This window comes from Kogia breviceps, chromosome 12, assembly GCF_026419965.1.
Source record: "Kogia breviceps isolate mKogBre1 chromosome 12, mKogBre1 haplotype 1, whole genome shotgun sequence".
Lineage (NCBI taxonomy): Eukaryota > Metazoa > Chordata > Mammalia > Artiodactyla > Physeteridae > Kogia > Kogia breviceps.
Window position 1 is genome coordinate 25,305,167 of NC_081321.1, and position 12,138 is coordinate 25,317,304.

A 12,138-nucleotide genomic window follows, 5' to 3' on the forward strand; every position below is an offset into this window, starting at 1 on the left:
TTGAAAATAAATATTAGTTGATATGAATTTGCAGATACAGACATGTCTAATTTTAAATCCTAGGGTAATTTCATTGAAAGTATGAGAAAACAATGAACAATTCTTTTTTGTGAATTTTACGTGATGTGAATCTAAACCAAAAGTTTTACTAATATTTATATTTCTTAAATATAGTTTGTCCATTATAAATGAGGGAAAATATTCTTCTAGAAGCAAGAAGATAATTTTATTTATTTATTTATTTATTTATTTGGCTGCGTCAGGTCTTAGTTGCACCATGTGGGATCTTTGTTGTGGCATGTGGGATGTTTCATTGCAGCACGCAGGCTTCTCTCTAATTGTGGCATGCGGGCTCCAGAGCACATGGCCTCAGCAGTGGTGGCATGTGGACTCCAGAGCATGCAGGCTCAGTAGATGCAGTGCACAGGCTCTCTAGTTGTGGCACACGGGCTCTAGAGTGCACGAGCTCAGTAGTTGCAGTGCGCAGGCTTAGTTACCCCACAGCATGTGGGATCGTAGTTCCCCCACCAGGGATTGAACCCATGTCCCCTGCATTGGAAGGCAGATTCTTAACCACTGGACCACCAGGGAAGTCCCCAAGAAGATAATTTTTTAAACTGCAAGGTTATTTTTTAAACAGTTACTATAAACAGTGAGCAAAATACACAAGGACAATTTCTGATAGAGCCTACAGCCTAGTGAGGGTGACAAACATTAATCGAAAAACCACACAAGTATATGATTAAAAATTGTGATCAGTGCATGCAGAAAGCACATGGAACTTTAATAGCACAGTGATAAGAGATGGGCTGTATTCTGGAAGTTGGAGGAGTCTTCCTTGAGGAAGTGAAATTTGAGTCAGTATCTGAAGGATGAGCAAGTTAACTCACTGAAGCGGAGATGAGAGAGGGAGGGAGGAGAGCACTGTAGCAGCTCTAAGAAGCCAGTGTCACTGAAGATAGAGTAAGAGAGGTAAATCATGCAGGACTTTATAGGCCAGGGTTAAGAATTTGTTCATTATCCAAGAGCAAAGGGAAGACTTTAAAGAAATTTAAATAGGAGAGAAATATATCAGATTTGCATTTTTAAGGAAGCATCTGATGCCATTTGGAAAATAGCTTGGAAGGGATCTTAGAGTCGTGGCCTGGACTCCAGTAGGAATGCTACAAGGGCCAGTCATGAGGCTATAATGGTCCAAACCAGGACATTGATAGCTTGGACTCAGGTAATTGCAAGGAAGATGTAGAAAAATGGACAGATTGAAAAAATATCTAGGAGTTAAAATCAGCAGGACTTTATAACATGGTGAATCTATGGGGTGAGGTAGAGAGAGGTATCAGGATGACTCCTAGGTTTCTGACTTGCCATAACTGGTTAGAAGGCTGTGCTATTTCCAGCAATAGAGAGTGTTCTGAGAGGGGAACAGGTTGGGAGGGACGAAGTGTGAGAAGGAGAAAGCTGGGAGCAAGGTAGACCGTGAATTCATTTGGGGAAGATATAAAACGTCCAGAGGTGTGAAGTGTAATGGTCTGGACCAAGCCTTTGAAGAGCTCCTACCTTTAGGGCCAGGAAGAGAAGGATGAGAAAGCAGAGCCCATCACAAGCAGCATATTATAAATACGTGACCAACACTCCAAATGTTCATGGGGATATTGTTCGTCTGATAAAACTTTGCCTTTTACATTTAACTTTTTCTCATTTATTATTACCTATAACTGATTATTGCTTAAATCTTATTTTAAAAATATGATTATTCACTCTTCTTTATATTTTCTTAATTTAAGGTGGTTTGTTGGAAGTGTTCTGATTATAAAGCTCAACTTGAGTATGATGGTGGTAAATTGAGCAAAGTTTGTAAAGACTGTTATCAGATAATAAGTGGATTCACAGACAGTGAAGAAAAGAAAAGAAAAGGAATTTTAGAGGTATGAAATATTAAATATTGGATATCTTTCAGATTTTTATACTAAAAACAATATTCTTTAACTCTGAAGAATACAAATAATATATTTTGTTATTTCGCTTAGTATTTAACAATTTGGACTATGATGAGGAAGATTTATACTTTTGTTCTATTGCTGACTCTTGGGGTCATGCTCAGTTGTACAGAAAGAAGAGGGACAGTGCTACGTTAACCAATGTGCATTTGAGAGTAAATCCAGTCCTTCCTTGGCGTCTGCGGGGGATTGGTTCCGGGACCCCCACAGATACCAAAATCCACGGACGCTCAAGTCTCTTTTTTTTGTTTGTTTGTTTTGTTTTTTGTTTTATTTTTGTGTGTGTGTGTGGTACGCGGGCCTCTCACTGTTGTGGCCTCTCCCAATGCGGAGCACAGGCTCCGGACGCGCAGGCTCAGCGTCCACGGCTCACGGGCCCAGCCACTCCGCGGCATGTGGGATCTTCCCGGACCGGGGCCCGAATCCGTGTCCCCTGCATCGGCAGGCGGATTCTCAACCACTGCGCCAACAGGGAAGCCCCTCAAGTCTCTTATATACCGTGGCGTGATACAGCCAGCCCTCCATATCCTCAGGTTCTGCATCCACAGATATAGAGGGCTGATTGTGTATTGATTTTGTGAAGGTAGCTGTGGTCAAATATTAGAGTATTAATTGACATCTCTTCTAATGCCCAACTTACTACTATATATATATTTTAAGAGGAAAGCTTTTCTCTCAATTTCATCATATTGGCTTTGAAAATACTGTATGATATTATTAAAATTTAGATTAAAGTCTTATTACCTAAAAAACTCTTCCAACTTATTGCATTAAAAGAATCATTTAATGGCCAGTGACAGTAATCTGACAACTACGTTGAAATATTATTGAAATGTCTCACAAGTAAGTTTGATTCATATTTTAGATAAATTCAGACCTCCCAAACCTAGGAACTGTAATGCGACTAGTATCTGAAATAAGTTTTACACCCAAAGATATTAACGACATAAGTAGTAAACTACATAATAAGGGCTCTGTGACAGAAAGTTCAAGATAGCCTGGAAATATGTGAAGAATAGGCTCATGATCAAAATGTTTATGTATCTAAAATCATAGACATACTTGGTTTATTAAGAATTTCTATAATTTATTTAAGAATCAATGAGTGTTTATTGAACTCTACACTGTATAAACATACAAAAAGTCATTTCTGTTAACTGAAAAAGGATCATAAACTTCAAGGTCCACTTGAGGTTAAAGTACAGGCCCACAAACTATAACTCTGCATTCTTCTAGGATATAGATGTTGCTTGTATGGCAGACCAGAGTGGGCTTTCTCTGGCAGGGAGGGTGGAAAGACATGCTTCAGTAGCTTCCAGAAACACAGTCTCAGAAGACTGAACAGCAGCAATGGATGAGACTGGCATAGAATAATGAGTCAAATAACTTATTTTCAGGGGTGAGTTTCAGGCTGTATCTATGAAATTAAAATCTCTAGGTAGTTTTCTAGAAAAGCCTGTACTTGGAGGAAAATTAATCAATTACTTATTAGGTTAACACATTTAATCAAATGTATTTACAGTGTGAAGTCCATAAGTAGAAGATAAGTGTGGATGTGTGCATATGCACACACACATACATATATATTTGAAACTTACTCATGCCAACTAGTTTGTTAGGTCCGCTAGACCAAGGATCAACAAATTTTTTCTGTAAAAGGGCAGAGAGAAACTATTTTAGTCTTTGCAAGCTGAAAGGCAAAACTGAGAATATTACTTCTAAAACGAGAGAAAACAAATATTCTCAAATAATTAAAAGTAATAATTTAGTATAATTTTTGTAATATGGTAATAAGAAGTATGGAATTCCTTTGGGGAGGGAAGATAGATAACATTTCACTTAGTTAGAGTTCAGAGTTTTAGTATTCTAGATCATCAGATTGATTTTATTTTTTATTTTTTTTTATTTTTTTTATTTTTATTTATTTTTTTTTTTGCGGTACGCGGGCCTCTCACTGCTGCGGCCTCTCCCGTTGCGGAGCACAGGCTCCGGACGCGCAGGCCCAGCGGCCATGGCTCACGGGCCCAGCCGCCCCGCGGCATGTGGGATCCTCCCGGACCAGGGCACGAACCCGCGTCCCCTGCATCGGCAGGCGGACTCCCAACCACTGCGCCACCAGGGAAGCCCCCATCAGATTGATTTTAAATGTTCATCTGTAAAAACTCTGCTTAGCTCACAGGCCATATAAAAACAGGTGGTGGGCTAGCAGTCCATTGTTTGCCAGTCAATGCTTCTTAAACTATCTGTGATGAAGGGCCAGTTTTACTTTCTAAACCATCACAGCTCAGTATTTTTGTGAAATACACAATTATGTGCTTGGGTATCATCACAAGTCAGATTGCTATAAAAGTTTCTAAATGCTTACTCTTGCTTTCTGTGCTTATCTCAAACTGGTAGCAAAGCAGCTTGCAAACCAGCACTGTTCAGTGGATGACACTGGATTTGAGAGATAGAAAATAGATGCAAACCAGTTGCTTTCCATAATATGTGTAATAAAAACCATCATTTAGTCAAAGGGTTTTGTTCCCTTTTTAGCCAGTGATTTACGTATTAGGAGACAAAGCAGAAAACCGTACATGGCTCCACAAAGAGTTACTGCAATTTTTAAAACTTTAAAATTATCTCAGGTATAGGACAAAGGTTGCTGGTAAGTATTTGCCTTTTTGCTATTGCATTCTTACATAGTGACTTTGGTATAGCATTGTGGCTAAGAGTTCAGACTCTGGGTCCAGACTCAAATCCTAGCACACCAATTCCTAAATCTTAGGAAAGCTATTTCATCTCTAAACCTTATAATAATGCAAGTAATAACTTTTCGGTGTTGGTGTGAGAATTAAATGATATAAGTAGTGAGCTAAGAAAAGTGCCTTCATAGTAAGCAGTCAATAAATGTTTAATTTTATTTAAATTACAGGTCTGGTAATACAGTTAAAATTGACTTAATTCATCATAGATCTAGATGAATGTTTAAATAATAATTGCAGGTGAACCTTCTCTAGATAATCCCAGGAGACATTTTATATAAACACATTGTAATTTATGAATGTTACCTTACGTTGAATTACCTCTCTTATCTGGTTCATTTTGTGTTCATTCGCGCTCTCTCACTGTTTCTTTCCGTTGTATTTTCTAGATTGAATCTGCAGAAGTATCTGGAAACAGTGTGGTATGCAGTTTTCTTCAATATATGGAAAAGTCAAAACCTTGGCAGAAAGCTTGGTGTGTGATCCCCAAACAAGACCCTCTTGCACTGTACATGTATGGTGCCCCCCAGGTATCTAAACTTCATCTTTCTGGAGGGACAGAGGGAGGCCAGTGGACCCTGAACTTAAGATCCTTACATTACTTCTCTAGAACAAGAGAATTCACAGTTTCACTATTTTTCATTATAGTTGAAAAATAATAAGTAACTAAAATTCAAGTTTATTTAGACTGATTCCTTCTATAGCCAATAATTTCTTCAGCACTGTGGATCATTTGCCCCTTCTCTCATTCCTATTTAGTGGGTTTGAGAAAATGTGAGTTGAATTAGGAAAGGGCATGGGGAGAAGAGGTTGAATCAGAGGGAGAGGCAAGAAGGGGAAGGAGCCTTTTTAATGATGGGAAATATTAGTAAGCCTTTTTTTTTCCTGCATGGAGGAATACTTGAAAAAGAAAGGAATGTGAGAAGGTGAATTTAAATCAACCTTAGATTAACATTATCCAGTAACAATTTTTTGAGACCTTACGTGAATGGATCTGAGATAAATATATGGGGACAGCAGACATGCACCAGGCACTATGGATTGTGTTGTGCTTAAAAAACCAACAACACTTAAATCAATTATGCACTCACCTGGAAACATATAAACATTTTAATGTACCTGTTGTGTTTTAGCCTATATCTACATTAAGTGCTAGTAAAACTTTATTTTAGAAATAGACTAAAAATGCCGAGATGTGTGTGTGTGTGTGTGTGTGTGTATTTTTAATTGAAATATAGTTGATTTACAATATTGGGTAAGTTTCAGGTATACAGCACAGCTATTCAAATATATATATATATATCTGAATATATATATATATATTTCTTTTTTAGATTCTTTTCCCTTATAGGTTATTACATAATATTGAGTATAGTTCCCTGTGTTATACAGATCCTTGTTGGTTATCTATTTTATACATAGTAGTGTAGATATGTTAATCCCAGCCTCCTAATTTATCCCTCCCCGACCTCCTTTTCCCCTTTAGTAACCAAAGTTCATATTCTGTGTCTGTGAGTCTCTTTCTATTTTGGAAATAAGTTCATTTTTGTCTTTTCTCTTTCTTTTAGATTCCATATATATCATAAGTGATATCATATGATATATGTCTTTATATGGCTTACTTCACTTAGTATGATAATCTCTAGGTCCATCCATGTTGCTGCAAATGCCATTATTTCATTCTTTTTTATGGCTGAGTAATATTCAGTTGTCTGTATATATACCACATCTTCCTTATCCATTCATCTGTTGATGGACATTTAGGCTGCTTCCATGTCTTGGCTATTGTAAATAGTGCTGCAGTGAACATTGAGGTGCATGTATTTGAATTGTGGTTTTCTCTGGATACATGCCCAGCAGTGTGATTGCTGGATCATATGGTAGCTCTATTTTTAGAGCTGTTCTCCGTACTGTTTTCCATAGTGGCTGCACCAATTTTCATTCCTACCAACAGTGTAGGAGGGTTCCCCTTTTCTCCACACCCTCTCCAGCATTTATTATTTGTAGACTTTTTGATGATGGCCATTCTGACCCTTGTGAGATGATACCTCATTGTAATTTTGATTTGCATTTCTTTAATAATTAGCGATGTTGAGCATCTTTTCATGTGCCTTTTGACCATCTGTATGTCTTTGAAGAAATGTCTGTTTAGGTCTTCTGCCCATTTTTTGATTGGGTTGTTTGGTTTTTTATTCTGTTTCATTGTTTTTCCTACATTCTTTTCCTGTCCATAAGTAAATTGATGCATGAATGAATGAAACACCAAATAGAACTGCATTTGATAATGAAATCATCATTAACATTTGCTGGGTTTGTACAATAAGATGATTATTCTTCCCTTTTACACTGAATGAAGAGCTGAATGGGCTCCCTCACAGGGAAAGAGATGTGGGGTCAATGAACTCTAGCTGATTTAGGTGTCAGCACTCATTCATCAATTCACTCAGGTGACATTACGGGTGGCCTCATACACAAGCACTGTGCTAAAAGCACTGGTCCCCATCTCTCTCCATGGAGCGTTCACAGTACGAGTCTGTGGAATGGTAGTAGGAAAGGGGGTTTAGTGGGCGCCGGATCCCATCTCACCATGTTTTTTCTTTATGTACCATGCTTTTTTCTTAGGATGTCAGAGCCCAGGCCACCATTCCACTCCTGGGCTACATTGTGGATGATATGCCGAGAAGTACAGACCTGCCACACAGTTTCAAACTGACCCAGTCCAAGTCTGTGCACAGCTTTGCTGCAGACAGTGAAGAACTGAAACAGAAGTGGCTGAAAATCATCCTTTTAGCTGTCACAGGTGAGACGCCAGATGGTCCTAGTAAGCATCCAGCCACTTTGGACGATCATCCTGAACCTAAGAGAAAATCAGAATGCTGAGTTCCAGGGCCTACTGCAGTATGGAGGGGGGTCTCAAGATTTACAGCTCAAGACATTCTCAGCTCTCCTTATTCATCTCTTAGCACTTTATGTTGAAAGATACAGGCTCATAAATGCATCTTTGGGGGGACTATTTTCCTACGTTTATGTACTCCTACTGAAATTAATGTGTAGACCCATAAAGTTTGAAATAATGTGAAAAATGGAGCATTTTTTAATGAGCTATTCCTTGAATATGTACTTTTGTCTTGGAAAAAACTGGTATCAATTCTATCACTTCAGGTTAGAAAAGGCCACTTTCATTTAAGAAAACCTTTACTGTCTTCACTTATACATGTAGGATTTATAACAGTTTGAAAGATATACCTCCATGTTGCCAAAATAGATCCACATTAAAAATAAAAAATACGGGGACAGTTTAGGCTATTAACTTATTTAATTTAGTTTATAAAGCTCAAGCTGCATAAATGATGTACATTCTTTTAAAACAAAAGAAAAAACAAATTGTTGGTATTCAAACTTTCAACTTATTAAGATAATACTTGTTTTTGTAGAAATACTTCTAAGAATAAAATATCTTAAGTATATAGCAATTATGTAAATATAGTATTAAATACGAATATATATATATACACATTATACATGCTTTTCTCTTCAGCTTTAGGTTCATATTTGTCTCTAATTTATTTTTTAAATATACAGCATGTTTTATCTTGGAATTGACCAGTGTTCTAAACTTAAGAAATGTTTTTGGTGATTTATGTTTAACTGATTGACATCTAAGGGTCTTGATATTTTTATAATAAAAAGCTGTAATTTATGTGGCATGGGATATATTAGTGAATTCCAACAGTATTTTTAAAGTACTATTTTTCTTTGTTCTGTGCCTATTTAAAACAGTGCCTCTCTTTGAAGGTGCTAATAATACCTACTTAAATATAAGATGAGGGTTTAATTAATGCTTCAGTCTTGATTATTCTGAGATAAAGTGCATTTTGGTCACTGGGATGGTCAAGTCATACAGGTTATTTTACCTTTTACAATCCTCTAATTGTTGCAGCAGTTAATATCAGCATGTACAAGATACCTGACCTTACACAGAACTGGGACATATGGAAACTACATTTATTGTTATGTTTTTCTTTCCCATAAGACTGTTAATTGTGGTTAAATGAGGACTGTGTATAATTAGCACTTAAGATAGCTGTGTGGGCCTATTCGTTGGTCAGACATGAAACAAAATTCACACGGGATAACCTATGATTGAGGGGGATGGATAGGTAATTAAGAAAGTTTATCCTCAACTCTTTAAACCACCTCATTAAAGAAGAGTGGGGAAAAATACAATATAAAAAAGCAATATTTTAATGGCAGGTTTTTCAGGGGGTGTACAAGATGATTGAGGAGAGTTTGAGCATTCTTTTCCCTTTTATCCTCTGGGGAATTTTAATGGACAAAATGTGATTCCTTGTCACAAAGGCTGCTTTTCATTATATTGTAATTGTGCTTAAAATCTCACATTAAGTTGGCTAAGTTAATCCTTTCCTCAAAATTAGATCTCTCTCTGTGTCCTTTTTTTTTTCTCATTTACTCTGTCATTTTCCAAACATTGTCACTTTTTAATGCATCTGTCTGCTAGAAATCGACAAGAATGGCCCCACTATCCTCGGCCTTTGAGGATTACACCTTAAATGTAGATTAGATTCACTCACAATTTGAAATTGCCACACATCTATTCAGGCCCTGTTTTTTTTAAGAAATATTTGGAGTATCTCTTTTCTTCCCCCCCACACCCCTAAGGAGCAGATAAACTAATTATAGTGGGCGTGATTAGGTTGCCTTCCTCTGTAAAAGGAACACCTGCCATGATCCATCAACATTAAACCAAATACTTAGAGCCAAAAAAAGATAAAGGTCGCTTCTTAGGCCCTATTAAATTAAGGACAAATTTTTAATTTTTTACATTGCTTCTCTTTTCTAGTTGCCAACCGTGTGTGTGTTGGTGTTCAGGGGTGTGGTTATTGAGGTTGAACTACAGCTATAGGTGATGCTTTGGTTTTCTTAATCTCAAGAAAAGAGAAGCAATAAAAATGTAGAATGATTATCAGGAGAAGGTGACTTCTGTAAATGTGGATAGAAAAATGGAAATGTAAGAGCCAATTAGAAGATTTACGAGCCAGATTATTTTTGAAAACTATTTTGAACAAGAAGATTACACTTTCCCTACAAATAAGTTCTGCTGGAATGGAAGTAACATGAACACATTCAAGCTATGGCTCAATAAATATCAAATGTTATTTAATTTAAATTATTTAAAGAATACTCATGTAAAGAGAATATTTATTATCATGCTCTTAACATTATCTTTAATTTTTTTTTAAAAAATAGAAATATTAGTATTAGAAGAGAATTTCTGCTTATCCAGTCACCATCTTCACATTCCCTGTGTTCTTGCCAAGCAGAAAGAGAAGCAGTGAAGCAGCCTTACCTGTTGCTTATTAAAGAATCACGAATGCTTTTACTTGGAGAAAGGCAAAGGAATACTCTTAGCCATTTAGAAATACTCAACCAAAAGACCTCAAAATGTGATTGGCTGGTTACAAGAATAATCTGTCTTTTGCTTTCTGAGACACCTGAGCAGTCATGACAAATTGAACCTAGAAAAATAATTGGTTGTTTTACTATTAAAACCAACATTCCATTCTGGTCATATTCTTCATTTTCTCTAAATCATCTTTTCTTTAAAGTGCTCTTTCTCCAAACTTAACAAAATACTTCTTTGATAAAAACTGCTATTTTTTATAAAACATTCCAGTGTTTTCAACATAAATTTTGCTTTATTGAAAGTCTACCAATGAAATGTAGTGCAGACTTATCTCCAGGTTTTAAGTGGGACCCAGTAATGAAAAATGCCACCAGCCACTTTTGTAATAATGGCATCTATAATGCCATCATGTATGCAAGCAATAAAGCTCTACAGGGTAGGTTGTTTTTTGGTTTTTTTTGTGGTATGCGGGCCTCTCACCGCCGCGGCCTTTCCCGTTGCGGAGCACAGGCTCCGGACGCGCAGGCGCGGCGGCCATGGCTCACGGGCTCACGGGCTCACGGGCTCACGGGCTCACGGGCTCACGGGCTCAGCGGCACGTGGGATCCTCCCGGATCGGAGCACGAACCCGCGTCCCCTGCATCGGCAGGCGGACTCTCAACCACTGCGCCACCAGGGAAGCCCCTACAGGGTAGGTTTTACACTGAACTTTTAATGTGAACGTTCCTAGCCACAAGGATATAGAGAATTAACTCCTAGGATTGATACTGTGATTCAAATTGCTTAGTATAGGGAAAAGAACGTATGTGTGGCGGGGAGGTGGGGGAGGGACAACATTATACCTTGGATTCAACCATCAAAAGCCTTTTTATTTTATTTAAAAAAATTTTTTTTAAAGCTTTTTTTTTTTTTTTGCAAAGGGTATGTATGGGTGGTTAAAAACAGTTAAAGTACATCTGCACTACTTTATCAAGTTACATTTCATTTTCCATAAAGTTTAATATAGCTTGGTATACTTATATTCACTGGGTAAGCTACCCAAATTAAAACAACAACAACAATTTTTTTAAATTACCACACTTTTTATTGTCTTCTTTGTGGAAACTGGAAACAGATCTAAATTCCCCTTTAAATTTTAGATCTCATTTCTGGTTATACTCAAAGCCTTAAGTTCTTATTCTGAGCATATGTAATAATGATCTTTCTGAGCTGGATATATCCTGAGGAAAAGACACCAACAGGAGCAAATAAACTTTTAGGGGACAAAGGTCTTTTTTTCTTTTTCTTTTTCTTTTTTTCTTCAGGTATCCTTGCTATAATGCACAGTAAAAAATACATTAAATTTTTCTGCATCACATAATGTTCCTGTTAGCAGGTCTAAGATTAATCACATGGTATTTATAAGCTAAAATGAATTCAAAAGGCACAAATGTCATAATGTCCTCATTCTTAACTTTTGTATTCTTCAAGAATATATTAATATAAAATCTGTGGCTAACCTGTTCTTGTTTTTAGGACTATACTGGACATCTGTAGTGGATCATGTTACTTTTTCATTCTCATCCAATTTTAGTAAAATCAAATTGCTTTTTATTTTCTTATTACTATCTACTATAGAGTCTCCAGATTTAGAAAATAGGAGTATGATATATAAAAGACCACTAGATGTACTTTTAAAACCCTTTCTATGAATTTATGCATACATGTATATATGTAAAAGCACTGTTGATTTCCAATTCTGTTTTTCCATAGGAATGAAATTTTTATAGAAAGTATTCTTTTTAACTTAAATATTTTAACATAAATTATATACATGGATTTTTAGTATAATTCATTCTTATGTATGCCCTGTAATCATGAAAGGGTAACTTTGCTTTCTTTACTGATGTGGTAGAGAGGAATCAAGATTAGGAACTGAAACAAGCAAAAACAGACAGGTGAACAGAAAGAGTCCCTTGGTCTCCAAATCAGA

General features: G+C 36.7%; 1 protein-coding gene across 17 annotated transcripts in view; it reads left to right on the forward strand.

Moving 5' to 3' along the window:
• Positions 1-12,138, forward strand: part of FGD4 (FYVE, RhoGEF and PH domain containing 4) — a 211,744-nt gene that overhangs the window by 191,843 nt on the left and 7,763 nt on the right. For 12 of the 17 annotated variants that reach the window (XM_059080862.2, XM_067009036.1, XM_067009039.1 and 9 more), the window contains 3 exons: positions 1,785-1,925; positions 5,131-5,271; positions 7,364-8,105. In XM_059080862.2, coding sequence (XP_058936845.1) covers positions 1,785-1,925; positions 5,131-5,271; positions 7,364-7,621 — 540 coding nt within the window. In that variant the 3' untranslated portion in view covers positions 7,622-8,105. Of the gene's footprint in view, positions 1-1,784; positions 1,926-5,130; positions 5,272-7,363; positions 8,575-12,138 lie in introns of those variants that run through there. The other 5 variants (XM_059080864.2, XM_067009035.1, XM_067009042.1 and 2 more) reach the window with 2 other exon arrangements.